Here is a 16,872-nt window from a genome sequence, read left to right on the forward strand (position 1 = left end):
GACTCTCCAGAACACACATGAAACATTTCTCCTAGACCTCCGGTGACAGTATCAGCTGATTTATGGGCTGTAGTTTCCTGTTGGCGGCGGAAAAAATAGTCACTTTACTGTCCTTTCATGGTCAACCTTGTCTTGCTTTGTCCTGGTTTCACTCCCCCAGGAGGATATTGTTTTAAAATCGATAATAGGCAGCACAACAAACGGAGCCAAACTCAAGACAAACACTTTATTCAGCACATTAATAATTATTATATACAATCAGTAAACCGCCTCATTGCTCCGCCTCCTTCTCCGCTGGTTTGGGTAAGACGTCTTCGCTCTTGAACCGCAGAGCTTCACTGGTGTGACTGGCGATGATGGCTCGCTCGATGAAAGGTCCTGGAAGAGGAGATTAATAAAAAAAAAAAAAAAGGGGGGGAGAACAAACAAGGTCATTGTGACGATCTGGAAAGGTTTGTTTTTAATGTGAGTGATGGATGTCAGATTGAGATCGTCAAAAGTCAGTTTTACCATATTTTCCCATTCAGCTAATAATTCTTTAAAGCTTCGGTTCTTCCCCTTTGGCATCAAGGCAGAAGTTTAATATCATTTACATTTTCACTATTGTTCAATCTTAAAGAGAAATTTGTTTTCTCTTGTTTTCACATCTTCATAAAATGAGCAATTCAACTGATAACAGATCGATAGAACTGCTCGTTTTTTGAAGATGTGAAACGAGAGACAACATTTTTTTTTACCTCGAGAGACTAAAACTATTGCTTGAACACATCAGGCAGAATTTTGTAGATTTATATTTTACACTTCTCTGGTCTTATATTTTAAATGTTGATTCATTAAAAAAGATCTAATTGTCCATTTTAAGAACCAAAAAACTAACTCAGTGTAGTTTTTTTTTTACTTCTCCTCTCTCAGGCTTTTCCCAAATCAGACGAAAGGTTCAGATCCTCTCTCGTGATTGGCTGTCGTTTCTCCGATTTCAGGTAAAACAATCACAGAAATCAAAATTTTCACTTGAAATAAGTAGAACAATCTGCCAGTGAAAGCAAGTTTTTGTGCTTATAATAAGAAAGAAAAAAACTTGCTCCACTATCAGACTTTTCTACTCATTTCAAGTGAAAATATGCTTGGAAAAAGTAAAAAAGTGTGATGAGTCTTATTTCAAGTATAATTAGATTAGTTTTGACTAGAAATGACATTTTGAATAAAAATAAGACAAATATTATAGGTAAGATTTTTAGTTTTTGCAGTGTGGACACTGGGTCCGGACAGGCGGCGCTTGGGACATGACTGAGAGCAGTGTCTGCCTCGTTATGACATCACAAAGTTGCAGATATCCATAAATTCAGTTCACCTACAATATAGGACCTTTAAACTGTTGGAGAGCTTTTTGAGATTTAAGGCTTTGAGCACTGTATATATATATATAACATCTTCCTATAAATGATCTGAGCTCACTTCGTTTGTATTGAGGAGGAGCATACTGTACTGTAGGAATCATTAGTTTCCTTATTTCCGGCTCAGTAAACAAGACGAATCTGATTTGATCGGGCTTTTGATGCCAATTTTTTACTGTTGATAAGAGAGCTTTCTTTTCGACAAAAGAGCTACTGAACTAGTTTAGTTTTCTGCAGCAGCATCTGGAGAAGAAAAGCCTCCATCATATCTGAAGTGAACACGGCCGACTGAACAACTTCTACCTATTAGGCTGTTACACTGTCATCCTGGAAAACCTGCCTGTCTGCCGCTGACATGGCTTTAAAAAATAATTGTGAGGCTGAAAAATAACAATAAACTAACTTTCCATGAACTTTCCCCACACACACACATATATAAAGCCTACATTTGAATGAGATTACTTTTCCTAACAGCTGCTCTCAATCTCTCGCCCACACATTCTCCGTCTCGCCTTCTTTTATTTTGTAAACACAAATAAAAGCACAAATTCCCTGCAGTCTCTCTCTTTCCATTTTCACTCACTTCAGCATCACCTACCCCTGTTGTCGACTGTTTTTCTGCATTCAGGTTCTTTACGTATCAGCAAATAGTTGTGCTTTTGTCATGAATAATAACTCTTAAGCCTCCCTGGGGGGGTTTCACTTTCCCCTGCCTCACCCACACGATGCATTCACTTCACATGCACAACGCTCTCCTTTCCTTTCTCAGTTTGTGGACGTTTTGCCGGTGAAGTTTCCACTCGTTTCTGCCCACGGTGCAGCCGTCGGCTCTCCAAACCATAATGGGAATAAAGTAATAATAATATATATATTTTTTTAAAGACTGCGCTTTTCATGCAGAGTTGACAATAAGTATTCTACACATTCAAATCTTCTTGATCCTTGACTTGTGGCTGTAGATGTAATTAAATTTCTGCCGAAGAGTCCTTATGCGCCTCTTGTCGAGGAGCTGAACTGCTGCGTAAATGTTTTCTGGCAGCGACTCAAACGGGGAGTTCAATGGAGCCCAGGTGGCTCGGGCTCGAGACGCCGCCACGAGCCGCTCCGCCGATGAGAAGTCACGGGGGCGAAGGAACGAGGAACGAGGCGCTGACTGAGTCGTTTGTGAGTGATAACGCTTCCCCCGGGGATCGTCATCATCAGACTGCAGCCGGTTTTTACTGAGAGCGCACGCCGCACGCTGAACAGAAGCATCTGATGCTGCAGGTTTCCTCCAGTCTGACGCAGCGCGGAAAAGTTTCAGCGCTTCAGGAGGAAAACTTCTGTTTCTGCTTGTTTGGTTCATTTGTATACTTTTTTTTTTAAAACGAGAGCTGATAATGAGTTGAGCCAAGAAACAATGGATTTAGTTTTTGGTTTGGCTTAAAATAAAGTTGTACTGGAGGAAAACAATGTGGCGTATGCAGCATCATTTGTCCTCATTTCTGTTTTAATTCCAGCAGAGAAGTGGCTGCAGATGTATTATCAGCCTCAAAAGTATTAAGTGTCACACATAAACATGTAACGTTTAAAGGGATAGTTCAACATTTTGGCAAATTGGCCCATTGCCATACTCCCTATAGTCATAGCAGTAGGTTTGTTACCTTTAATTGTCGGTGCAAGCTGTTTTTAGAACGGCGGAGCAGAGCCGTGAGCTGCTCGGAGCTACGCTACGGAGGCTCATGGGATTTCTTGGTTTCTCTCATCAAACTCATCAAATACACAATCCAACAACTCCAAAACGCTCTGGTGGACAAGTTGTGACCTGCACATTCACCACGCTATGAGATAATAACAGAACGTTACCAGACAGAGTTGTTTTAGAGGTAAATGCAGAGACTGCTTGCTGAAAAACTGTCCCTGAAGGTAACGCACATCAGCTGTTTTGCATTAATTTCCCTCTAAAACAACTCTGTCTGGTAACGCTCTGTTATTATCTCATAGCGTGGTGAATGTGCAGGTCACAACTTGTCCACCAGAGCGTTTTGGAGTTGTTGGATTGTGTATATAGAGTTCATATGGAGCAGTATGGAGGTATTTGGATGTTTCATAGTGTGTGTTTTGGACGATTCAAAAGTGAACTCTATCCACCGCCACTATATGAAAACCCGTTGTCAGCCTAAAGCGTTTTGATGACTAAGAAAGTTCTCCGAACCCTTCCTTAGTTGGCATGACGGTGGGTAAAAAAACTGGTTAATTATGGATTTTGGGGTGAAGTATCCCTTTAAAACATCCAGTCTCAGAGGGTTGAAAGTCTCAAACAAATGGAGCCAGTTCAAGGTTCATGAGAAACAGCAGAAAAAGTGAGAGGAAGAGTCATTAGTTTTGTGCTGAGGAGACACGCGGTTCCTCAGGAGAGAGATTCCAGTCGGACGGTGGAGTGAAGAGATGTTGATGAGAACTTCCAGGTCACAGAGGGTCGTCGGTTTTAAATCCTCCTCCGTCAGCGGTTTTCTGAAACGCTGTGCGGTTTGTTTCAGGAGCAGCGGCGGCGGCCAGCAGCACCGTTAATGATATTTTATTTAGCCGGCTCAGAATCAATTATTTTTTAGATCATTTAAGCGCCGCGCTGTAATGAGGGTCTATTAGCAGATGACTGCGCTCTGCATCTTATTATTACTGAACGCAAAGTGGAGAAAATGGAAATGAATGAACTCCTCTGAGGAGAAGTGACTGTCTCACCAGGACACACGGAGCTTGTTCTTGTTCTTTAACTAAAAAATATATGTATTTTCTATATTTAATCTTTAAATACATGCTGCTTTCATTGGTTGTGCTCCAGTTATGAACCCTTCATATGTCACTTTATTAAGTTTTAATTCATATTTTTTTCAGACAAGAAAGTACATTACCGTACATTGTGCACTCCACATGTGATGTCATTTCTCCAGATAGATTTATATAAAAGGTACATTTCCATATGTTTGATTATGAAGCCGAGCTGAGTGGAGATATTAAACTACACTCGGATGGTTTTTGGTTCTTAAAGCTGTACAGAAATGGCCGTTTGTCCTGTTTGTCGCGCCGAGTTGTCACGAGCTGCAACACGAGTTTACCCGAGTGAGGAAAACGAATTTGATTGGTCGTTATTGAGCGGGCGGGATATTCAAAGCTTGGGGCGAGCCCGAGCTCCGTGTGTGTGTGCGTGTCTAATACGTTTGAATGACGGATCCAATATCAGTGGCTGATGAATCGTGTACAGGCTGACGTATAATCCGTGCGCCTGCATTATCCAATGCGAAAAAAAAAATACACACTTTCATCCCGGATTTACTCAAAAATAGAATTTTTCACAAAGTTTGGCCTACAACGTCTGAAAGATGAGTTATCACATTAATTTTATGACCCAAAGTGGGCTCAAATTCAATTTTCTTTTCTGTACACCTTTAAAACCTGAAATATTTCTTCTTGTGGATCAAAACTATCAAGTAAAAACACAAGAATATTGAATGTGTGATAATGTTGTTGTGATACAGTCAGGTCTAAATCCCTTCCTTCAAAATCAAAATGTGAATGAAAATGTGACTTGTTTGTCAAGATGGGAGTCTGGAAACTGCTTGAAACATGACTGGACAACTTTCTCACAGGGCATCTCAACAGATACCTATTTGGTGCTCTGATTGTTGCTGGCAAGAAAACCATCACACGACACTGGCTGCATCCTGACTCCCCCACAATAGAGGAATGGACTGATATTGTTATTGAAATACTATATATAATGGAAAAGATTCCTTACAAATTATTATTATTCTGTTATTTTATATCTTTTTTTACTCTGTCTCCCTTTCTGTTTTACTTCTTTTTATACCTGTTTTAATTCTTTCGCTTGTCTGTTTTTAAATAATGTTTGCTTTTTATGTTCTCATTTTGCTAATATGTAAAGCACCTTGAGTTGTCTTGTTGCAGAAATGTGCTATACAAAGAAACTTGCCTTGCCTTGCCTTACAAATAGATAAATTCACAAAGTCGTGGTCAAAAAGGGTCTCCTATGTACAAATGTCACAGTCACATCCTAAAAACTAAATAACTTGTCTCCGCCCACTTACTTTCTTTGTCCATCTCTCTGTTGGTTTAATTGAAGGATTGCCTGGTCTTATACGTCTTATACACACATATCAAAACTCAGATAATATAGTTGTTAGGTCTCCCTACAAGTGAATGCAGCCGTTGTTACAAACCCATACATCCCGTTTTGATTCATCATTGTTTTTTTGTTATCCCACCTTCTGTCTGTCTTTAGTTAGTTTTGTTTTTTTCTTATAAATATACAAATATATGCAGGTTTTTGTTCTCAGCAATTTTAACATTACACAATTATAATACTGTAACAGCTACGTATGTTTTGATATGCTGATGTTTTCCTCTTTTTTTTTTCATACATCAGAACAACAAAAAACAAAAGGAGCCTCATGAAACCACCTGGCTGTTGTCTACACCAGTCTGATTACAGAGCTGGGAACCAGAAGCAGCCAGCTTTAATCAGTGAGTAATGTGATATTTTATTCTGAAGGGTTGAAGGCACCGACTGCAGCGACTGTGTGTGGGGTGTTGGTGAAGGTACGTACCCATGTCGGCCGGTCGGTGGGAGCACACGTCGATCAGGACGGTCTGCAGGTTGGATAAGATCTGCTCTTTGGGCATGTCCAGCTGCACAGAGAGAGAGAAGTCAAGTCAACATTTTATATATTATAGAAAGGCTATACTAGACTCAAATGGAAGCTTATGAATTAAGGAAGTTTTCTATATACATGTTAGGCATAGATATTCTCCATAAAGTGCTGAAAAATATTAATTTTCATGAGAATTTGTCAGGCGAACAGTACTTTTTTGGGATGTTGAGGGTGATATCTTAAAATACAGTTACAGCAAGCCCCAGAATCTCTTTTTCCTGCCTTCTCCTATGTGTCAAGATACTGTCTGCCAAATTTTATAGTTGTATGACTATTTATGCCATTGTAGTACCTAAATATTTTCATTTACATAATTTCGCCAGAAAAATGTCCCCAAAAGGTTTTTTTTTGGCCCCCTGTAGCTTTCCAGCAGCTAGTTGACCAGGTTTTCCACCCAGGTTGTGATCCTTGAAGGTCCTAGATATCATTTCTAGTGTCAAACCTTTTACAACGCTCCGTGTCTGTTTTCCACAAAAACTGGGTATCCTACATTATACAATATTCCTACAAGTCTTCATGTCTCCATGGAGCTTGTTGTGAGTGGACGAGTTTGTGTTTTCTGTTCCTTCCAATCACACAGCAATATTAGAAAAATACTGGACTGGAAACTTAAAAACTAAGTTTTGCAAATTAAAAAAAAAAAAAACTAGATGATGGAGGCTCTCACTCACGCACACGCAGGGGAATAAGAAAATATTTAAGCCTATAAAAAATGTACTCGATGCCTAAACACACTCAGTCCTCCTCCTCCGAGAGCACTGATTTCATGTTCCAGTTTCCTGTTGGGAAAACAAACTTATACATGTTTCATCTGAATTTTCCTTTTTAGCTCGGAGCATTTCAACATTTAAAATATAGAAACGTCTCTCTCTCCCAGGACGGAAACGTGAGAACTGGATGTACGTAGCTCCACACAGACGCTGCTGCTGTAACTCACATTTATATCATAACTGGTTTTATCTTCATTGTTTGGCACTTTAGTTTCCTCTCAGAAACATCAATGTGGTGCAACACTTTGGACATGTGCAATAATTGTTGACTGCAAAACCTTTTGTACCTTTTCTTCTTAATGTTTCTATTTGATCTGTGTTTTATGTCATAACTGTGTTTGCAGCTTGTACAATAACGTTTATCCTGATCCTGAATAACCAATTGAATTCATTATTTTATCTATGCTTTTTTAGCATTTAACTCAAAAAAAAAAACCATGTTTATCTAACTAGTTTTTAAACAAAGAAGAGTTCCTGCAGCCAAGTTGGTTGGTGTGTGTGGGAACTCTGATTTGTTTAATTTGGACTTAATTGTCACCCTCCGACGCACCTATAGATGTATAGATGTGCGAAGATTTTTGCTTTATCTAACTAGTTTTTAAAAATTAAAACATTGTTGTACATAATTCAGACTCTGTAATTAAAAAACCTTGTAATTTGTCCCTTTTCCTTTGTTTTTAACTTAAAATGAATTGTTGTTTCCTTTATTTTATTCTATTTTGTATAATTTTGTTTGTAATACTATTTCTTTTGTTTTGTTTTGTTATTTGTGTAATTACTTTTTATAGGTGAGGTTTAATTAAAGATAAGCCCAGAGTGGGTTTCTACCTCACCCGCACATGTTTTATTTATTTTATTTCATTTCTTTTGTTGATTCTACAGTTGTGCAAATAAAAACTTAAACTTAAATGATTAATCAGTCACCACAGCTGTAGCAGCTGTAACTGTCATGTCGTACCGTGGCGATCTTGGTCCTGACGAAGCACTCGTTCTCCACCATGTACTCGTGACCCGTTTTAAACAGCTGCAGCATCTTGGGAATGTTTGTGCCGACGGAGCCTGAGACACGCAGAGAGAAGAACTGATCAGAACCAGAATATATAGAGATAAATATATATACAGTATATATATATATATACACAGCTCTGGAAAAAATAAAGAGACCAGTCCAAAATGTTCTTAATAAATCAGCTTCTCTACATGTATGGTACCCATCGATTCCAGTGTCTATTGAACTCCAACACAAAGTAAAAAAAAAAGTAGTGTTGTGTTGTTTTAAAATGAATATGAACTTGTTTTCTTTGCATTATACTGTAAGGTCTGAAAACACCAGATTTTTTTTTGTTATTTTGACCTGTTGCCATTTTCTGCAAATAAATAAATGCTCTAAATGACAATATTTTTATTTCCAATTTGGGAGAAATGTTGTCAGTAGGTTATAGAATGAAACAAAAGTGTTCATTTTACTCAAACACATAGCTATGAATAGTAAAACCAGAGGAACTGAACATTTTGAAGTGGTCTCTTAGTTTTTTCCAGAGCTATATACAGTATATATAAACATCATCCTTTACTAAGCTCCTCTGGTCTCACCTCTCTTGCTCTTTGGAAACTTCTTCCTCAGTTTGTTCTTCAGCGGTACGAGCTTGGGCAGCATCTCTGGAACCGTTACGTAGAAGTCCGCTGAAACCTCGTCATCCAGGATCTGGAAATGTCACGTGAGTTAATAAAAATCAAGATGAAATCAAACATGATAGACTTTAAGAAAAACAAACAAAAGAAGTGCAAAACGGAGCAAAGATTTATTCTTCCTGTTTGATTTTTGACAGAATTTGACATTGTGTCACTGATTCTACCACTTGTAAAGACGGTGACTGTGAAGTTTTCATTAAAGCTGATACATACAACATCTGATTTAATAGCCGCAGGTGAAGCTTCCTCTGTTTATATGACACAAACCACAAGCTGAAATGTAATATAAATAATCAGCTTCACTATATCTGTATTTTTTATTATTGTTAAGATTTAAATCTCTCTTTTATGTCACCTCTTCTGAAGCTACTGTCTCTGCTTCACTCCAGGAGACGACGTGATTTAAACCTGTGTACTCTGTTTTGTTTTTGTCTTGTATCATATCTTCCTGTGCTTTGTGTTTTTATCTTGTCTCTCTCTCCGCTGTGAAACCGACTGTTCTTCGGGGACAAATAAAGCCATTGATCGATGATTGAATTCCAGTCTCGTCTGACACAAACACAGCGACAAGAAAAGGAAACCCCGCCGCCACCGCCGCCGCCACGGTGCCTTTGGACTTTATCTACACTGGTCACGTCGTAGCGGACGGAGGCAGCACGTCGTCAGCAGAACAGCTGCAGTTCTCCGTCAGTGTCTGTCTGCTGTAGATGAGGTTCATGTACCAGATCTACAACCTTAACTGCCCCTCCCTCGTAACTTTGGTACTTTTTTTTTACTGTGCAGCTCAGAGGTTTGAGAGTTTGTCTGATTAACTAGTCCGCACATCTTCTAACTTTACATCCGTTTCATAACAAAAAGGAGCACGGGACAGGACGACAGGGCTGAAATCAACATCACAACATCAGGCCCGCATGGGAAACTGATGCTGATCATTTGGAGAGAGTTGAGACACTGCCCGTACAAAAAAAAAAGTCACACTCTAACATTTCGTTAGACCGACTTTAGCTTTGATTACGGCTTTCATTTCGATCATTTCTGCAATGTCACAACATTTATTTCCATCCAGAGTTGCATTAATTTTTCAAAGATTCTCAATGGGGTTCAGGTCTGGACTCTGTGGTCACATTGGACCACGTTTCTTCCTTGAAGATGATGGTTCCCCACTCTCCTTACAGTTTTAATAATGTGTTGGACAGTTCTTAAAGCTTTAGTTGCTAACAATTATTCAGTCATATTTGCTTTCACTGTCAGTATAGTACTATACACTACACACAAGGCTAGATTATTTATTGCAGAGCTCATTATCTGCAGCTTTAAAATCCACTACAATCAGCTGGTTAAAGTTGGAACCACCGACATATCACCTGTGGATCGTATTGTTCTCTGTTGTTCTCTGAGGTTACAAAACAACATTCCTGTTGAGTAATTTTATTCTTTTTACATATAACTAATACTAGTAAGTGCAGACAGAGACAGTTCATGTATCTGGATTAGTGTGGGAGGAAAACTCTAATGAAAAATGACAAATTTTTATCTGATACTTTTTAAAACTCTGAATAAACTGGGACCTGATCTGAATCTCCTGCAGGTAACACACAGACTATGACACATAGCCACGTGTTAAATCACCACAACTATCCATTCAATGACTTTTGGTTTGGTTTGTTGGTGTGGAAACAATGAGCAGCAGCTCACCCACCTGCTGTACGAGCTCGGCTCCTCCGACAAACGCGGCTCCGTTGTCCCGGGCAACTTTAACCTGATTGGCGTCCTGCAGAGAGAAACAAACCACAAAACAAAAACACAACAGAGGCAACGTTAATACCCATTTCAGTCTGATTCAGGTGTGTCGCTGTCCCCGCCGCTGCTGCTGCCATTCATTACGGTCATTAAAATGCACCTTTTAAAGTCACAACCTGGCAACCCGAGCTGCTCGACAGGATTATTAATCAAACTGCTGCTCGTAGCGGAGGCTTCACCAGAAAACAACAACAACAACAACAACAACCGAGCCTGAGCCTGAGCCTGAGCCCATCCATTACAGACGACGAGCAGGGTGACAAATAAAAAGGTGCTGCAGCAGCATCTGAATCATGTTCTGGCCGAATTAAAACAATTCATCAACAACAGACAATCAACTGGCTATGAAATTAAGATTCAGTGAGGCCGAAGAGCAGGAGAGAGAGAGGAGAGGAAACGTAGCTGGGTTTTTTTACCTCGGTGAAAACTAAAACTTTGTTCATCTCCATCTGCAAGGGGTGAGGTAAGTGCACGGTGCTGACGAAGGCTTCCACTCGTCTCTGCAGAGAGAAAAACAAGTCGATTATCACAGTCAGCTTCACTCAGACAGCTGCAGACAAAAGAAAACAACACATAAAAAGAATAAAAATAAAGAGGATGGATGTCAATCACAGAGCGAGTTGAGGTAATCAAGTATTAAATCTATTCCAGCGCCGTCACGTCAATTTTTAATTTTTCTGGAGGAGTGTGTTCGTCATTCATTATGCACAGGAACACCGGTCCTGCTCAGATCTGTGGAGAACGACTGACGAGCGTCTCATGTGGACGGTGTGGACGCAGCAACCGCCGCTCCACCACTCTGGTGATGTGGAAACAAACTCAGAAGGGTTTTTTAAAGGGGAATTGCCATTTTATTTTTACATTCTGGACCTTATTTCTAGCATAAAATATATATCATTTACTCACCCAGATAACTTTGATGTCATTACAAGTCGTTCCGGCGAAATTAGATCCAGCCTAGAGCCGCATACGTATATCCGTATAATGCGAGTACACTGGGCAGCGCAATGCAGCTTCTAAATAACACATTATCCGCCGTGAAACTCGTTCATTTCTTTCTTTCAAAATTCTTTTTATTGAGTTTTCCATGGATGCATTTCAACAGCGAATGTCAGGGCGCAAGGGGTTCACTTCAACACTTCAAATGAAATAAATACATTTGTAAATATCAAAGTAAAAACAATGGCAAGATCATACAGAATCAAATCATACCAAAACAATGCAAGTTAAATAAAATAACAATATGAAAGAAATAGAAAAAGAAACTCGTTAATTTCACCAATATTTAGTTATGATACACTAGTGCTATTCCCCTCTGAGTCCGGGGTTAGCTGTTATCAACATCCGGGGTCTGTAGGTTGACCTACTAACCTCTCCCCGGACTCAGAGGGGAATAGCACTAGCCTATCATAACTAAATATTGGTGAAATGAACGAGTTTCGCGGCGGATAATGTGTTATTTAGAGGCTGCATTGCGCTGCCCTGTAGACTCACATTATACGGATATACACGGCTCTCGGCTGGAGCTAATTTTGACTTGTAATGACACCAAAGTTATCTGGGTGAGTAAAGGATCGCATTTTATGCTAGAAATAAGGTCCAGATTGTAAAAAAAAAAAGCAATTCCCCTTTAACTCCTCTGTGCCATGGTGGTGTTTTTTTTTTGTTTTTTTAGCTGCTTAAATCTAAAAGTGCTCGTGCTGCAGAGCTTGACGCTGTAAATATCTGTGTGCCTTGTGGAGGCGAGGTGACAGCAGCAGCAGCAGCCGTCGTCGGCCAAGTCTGTAGAAACGAGTGGATAACACAGTACGACAGTTTGGCAGCTGATGAGCCGCCGTCAGGACGTCTTCGTCTATTCTGAGGAAGCTGCGACACTGATGTGACAGTTTAATCCTCAAATGTACCGGATTTATTAATAAAGGACACCTACAGGATTATTATACACAAGATTTATCATTTTCTGCTGTTTTTGACCCATTTCAGTATATTTTAATATCAATTTATACACACTATGTTACCATACTATGTTATTTATCTTAAGTATTTAAAAGCAGACTAATATGATAGTTTATTCCTTCATGTATGTTCAGTTTGTGTTGAAGCTGTATGTTCACACCATTCTTACCAATGAGAGTCGACCAAAGTGGAAATTAACGGGATTTTGCGGCTGCAATTCATTAATTTTTCATCGTCAAAGTCAAGTTTTTTAAATAATAAAATGTAAGAGACGTCTACAGCGGAGGAAAAAAGTGACATTTTTACACAATTCCCTGCACATTTTTGTCTCTGAAGAACTTTCAAATGTGCTGACTTTATATAGAGACGAAGCACGGCAACAAAATCTGTGTCTTTTAGTGTATCACTGGTACTAAAATGACCCAACACTCAAAATGCCGTATGTAATTTTTATGGAACCAATCAATTTGGAAGTTTTTAATGGCTTTTTTTGGGGGGGGATTTGTTTAGTATTTTGGCTGTGACTGTAATTAAAGAAATTGCACTTCAAGACCTAACAGTGAACAATGCAATATTTCACAAATGCATGCAAACTTTTTTTCCACCACTGAGATGGAGCCTTAAAATATCTAGTTTTGCCGGATCGATAATCAATTTATGATGTGTATTTAGGGTATATATTTATATAGGTGTATTATATTATTTAGGATTGAGATAATTATTATGTGTGTATATAATATGGTATATATTTATATAGGTATTATGTATTATGTAGTAGTTACAAACTGAAGAATAGTTAAAAAGGGGTGGGAAATTAAAACGTTTTTTACTTCTTCTCCTTTTTCGAACAATATGCTGTGTTTGTTATGTCTTGACTCTATTTTTATTTCTTTTTTTTATTTTATTTTTATTTATTCTGTATGTACAAATAGTTACATATATTTTTTTATATACATGTTCGAAAATAAAAATACATTAATTCATTCATTCAATAGTCCAAAACGCAGCTGTATCCAGTTTATTGTGATGCATAACAAACAGTTCTTTATCATTTACTATAGAAAATTACTGTTTGTCATTATAACTACTAAACACTTTATTTTGTCAAATGATTAATTGATGAATCAAGTGATGGTTTATTAAGATGTGCAATATCTATTAGAAACCTTGGTGCAGCAGTAAAACTGTAACTTCAGAGCTGTTGCAGATGTTTTTACCTTTTTCTCCAGCTTCATGTTCAGCTTCAGGTCGACGTAAACGTTCTGGTCGCTGGGCGTGAAGTCCAGCAGCTGGAAGCTCTTCAGCAGGTCGAGGGCGTCCGACACGTCGTAGGCGGTCCGGGGGTAGTACCTCATGACGTAGACGTCGTCGACGGGCGCCCACGCCGTCTTCCCATAAGGCTTGTGTCTGTTTGTGTCATCGATCACTCTCTGCTCCTTCTTCTCCTCCTTCTCCTTCTCCGCCTCCTCTTTCTTGTCTTTCTTTTGTGGCCTGACAAACGATGATGCAAACGTTGAAATGAAAAACATTTGGTTCATCACAGCCTCTTCCTGTCTTGTCTTGTCTACTCAGTCAACAGGAAACTTCTCCTAAGTCACTTTAAAGGGATAGTTCAACATTTTGGCAAATTAGCCCATTGCCATAATCCCTATAGTTTTAGCAGTGGGTGTTGGTGCAAGCTAATTTTAGAACGGCGGAGCAGAGCCGTAAGCTGCTCAGAGCTACGCTACGGAGGCTAATGGGATTTCTTGGTTTCCCTCATCAAACTCATCAAATACACAATCCAACAACTCCATAACGCTCTGGTGGACAAGTTGTGACCTGCACATTCACCACGATATGAGATAATAACACAACGTTACCAGACAGAGTTGTTTTGGAGGGAAATTCATGTAAAACCGCTGATACATGTTGCCTTCAGGGACAGTTTTTCATCAAGCAGTCTCTGTATTTACCTCTAAAACAACTCTGTCTGGGAACGTTCTGTTATTATCTCATAGCGTGGTGAATGTGCAGGTCACAACTTGTCCACCAGAGCGTTGTGGAGTTGTTGGATTGTGTATTTGATGAGTTTGATGAGGGAAACCAAGAAATCCCACGAGCCTCCGTAGCGTAGCTCTGAGCAGCTCATGACTCTGCTCCACCTAAAAATAACTTGCACCGACAATTAAAGGTAACGAACCTACTGCTATGACTATAGGGATTATGGCAATGGGCCAATTTGCCAAAATGTTGAACTATCCCTTTAAGTGAAAATTGTGGGATTGTAAATTCACCTGGCGGCTGCAAAAGTCCTGACGGGGAGATTCCTCTGTGCAGTTTGTGAGACGGCCGCGTGGGTCGGACCGCCGGCCTTCAGCAGCTGCCTCTGACATCCTGCTAAAACTGGGAGAAAGGACAGAAAAACAAACAGAGAGAGGAAATCAACACACACATGATGACCGCCATTAAAGACACAGAGCTGCTGTTTTCTGCTGGGTTTTTTTCTGTTGTAAATTGCATTTTAATTTTGCATAAACCATGTGAACCATAAAATGTCTGTTTAATTTCACTATCGGATGCCATGCAAACTGTGTAACAAAGTGTAATCTCTATAAAAGAGCACCAGCTCTGTTATTTGCATGAGACTGGAATAAAACTGCTAATATTTGCCTGTGCCAGTATCTTTTTTTTAAATTATTATTATTATCAAGACATCAGTCTGAGCTTGATGATTTGGAAGACAAAAATGTGCTTTCCAAATTTAAAACCAGACTGGTCTTGTTCACACAGCAGTAATTTACATGCTCAAAGTCCCATATTAAAGTTTAAAGGTCTGCCTGTAAGGACATGTGATGGGAGAAGCTCAATCATGTTGATGTTGATGTGGTTACACATGTGAGTCACGTTTTTAATAGTTTCTAGTCCTGTGCAGACAGGGACAGATGTTAACTGTGTGTGTGTGTGTTAAACTAATGTACAGTTACATCTGTATTACTGCTCTTAGACGTTGAGCAGTTTAGGCCACTTAAACTGTTTTCAGGGAACCTGTTACTTCTGATCTGTTTTCATTCTGTATTTCAGTTCAATCCCCAAATTCATCACTTCGACGCAGGGTCAGCAAATAATCATTATCCCACCTTCTTCACGTCTACTCTCAATTCTCAATTAGATTCAGATGTTACCTATTTGCATTAGAACCTGCACAAGTTTAAACTCTTTTAAGAAGCAAATAATTAATTTTATATTGGCCCAGTTGAACAATGCATAACCACCTGCTTCCACTTCCACTTGTCTTAACTGTTTTGTGATGCGTTTCACATTATTGTACATCTTTTTATGTTGAATGTTGAATTTACAACCCCTTAGGGTTTGTTTGTTTTTTGTTTCTCCTGCACACGTTTGATATGTTGTATCTATTCTATATTATGTTTTTTTGTTGTTGTTGTACTCTTTCATCGTGCTGCTTTATATAGGTTTTTTTTTTCATTTCATGTGCTTATAAATAAATCAAATCAAACCTCATTCAGAAATCTGACAATTAAAAGACCGCGCTTCTTAAGAGCAAGGACAGATATTAGCCTATACATTATTCAGTGAAATCATTCATATTAATTGTTCAATTCTGCATACATATAAACCATTAAATATAAATATAAAGATCGTTAACCCCATCAAGGACGTGTTTTGGGTTATAAGACGCTCAGCTAAAGTTGATGAATTAATCGGGAAAAAACAGCTTATTTCACTTCATTTAAAGCTCCTTTCTTAATTATAATAGAGCCGAATTCAACCAAAAACTATAGTTGTTTATATATAATCGTAATATATATAAATCAATGAGTGTATTTGTTCAATAAGCCAAGAGAAAGTAAAAAATAACACATATGAAGGGAGCAAGCGGACAGAGAAGCTAGGCTAAGCTAACAGGCTGCGGCTCGTTAAACCGAGACAAAATATTAAACTCTACAGATTTAACATAAATTTCTCTCAGCGGATTAATTAATAATTTTTAATGTCAGTCGCAAGAAAGTAAGTTGCACAAAAACTACTGACCTTTCCACACACTCCGCGTGCAGGTTGCCATGTCTGGGAATATCTGAGGTCCGTGTGGAAACAACGACGCACTCGACGGTTCCGCCCGAGCGGTAAAAAATAAAATAAAAAAATAACACCTTTCAAAAGCCGTAGATTTATATTTTAATATTTACATTCTTTAATTAGAAAAACTAAACCGAACAAAAAGTATTTCTATGCAACTTTTAGGTCCAACTCTTGCATTCAACACACACCTGGCCTACCAGTTTTTACTATTTATGTTAAATATTTGACTTGTTTAGTAAAAAGTTGAACTCTGAGTTCCTCACGTCATGACTTTGGTTTTTCCAACTCTTTAGTCTAGTTTAGTCCATAGACTGTAAAAAAAAAAAAAAAAGTTTTAGTCCCAAGGTTTTTTTGAACAGTTATTCGTTATTTTCAACAGTTCAGACCATTTTCCTCAAACATTTCAAGATTTTTAATCTTCACTTTACACATTACGCTATATTTTCATACATTTTTTTTTTTACACTA

General features: G+C 38.7%; 1 protein-coding gene across 1 annotated transcript; it reads right to left on the reverse strand.

The window, feature by feature from the left end:
• Window positions 1-212: 212 nt before the first annotated feature.
• mrpl1 (mitochondrial ribosomal protein L1) lies at window positions 213-16,403 on the reverse strand. Its single transcript, XM_083979936.1, has 9 exons — window positions 16,357-16,403; window positions 14,598-14,706; window positions 13,539-13,812; window positions 10,782-10,865; window positions 10,265-10,336; window positions 8,467-8,578; window positions 7,832-7,932; window positions 5,999-6,080; window positions 213-378 (listed from the first exon to the last, which is right to left on the reverse strand). The coding sequence occupies exons 1-9, from the start codon at window positions 16,385-16,387 to the stop codon at window positions 272-274; spliced, it is 972 nt and encodes a 323-aa protein (XP_083836062.1). The 5' UTR covers window positions 16,388-16,403; the 3' UTR covers window positions 213-271.
• Between the last annotated feature and the right edge of the window lie 469 nt (window positions 16,404-16,872).

The sequence above is a fragment of the Trachurus trachurus genome (assembly GCF_905171665.1).
Source record: "Trachurus trachurus genome assembly, chromosome: 9".
NCBI lineage: Eukaryota > Metazoa > Chordata > Actinopteri > Carangiformes > Carangidae > Trachurus > Trachurus trachurus.

What these genes read in the sequence shown, in the direction of transcription:
- mrpl1 (XM_083979936.1), bottom strand. Translation starts at nt 16,387, where the DNA reads ATGGCAACCTGCACGCGGAGTGTGTGGAAAG. An exon ending in CACGCGGAGTGTGTGGAAAG is followed by an intron (nt 14,707 to 16,356) that starts GTCAGTAGTTTT and finishes CCTTTCTCCCAG; the next exon opens with TTTTAGCAGGATGTCAGAGG. An exon ending in GAGCCGAGCTCGTACAGCAG is followed by an intron (nt 8,579 to 10,264) that starts GTGGGTGAGCTG and finishes TGACATTTCCAG; the next exon opens with ATCCTGGATGACGAGGTTTC.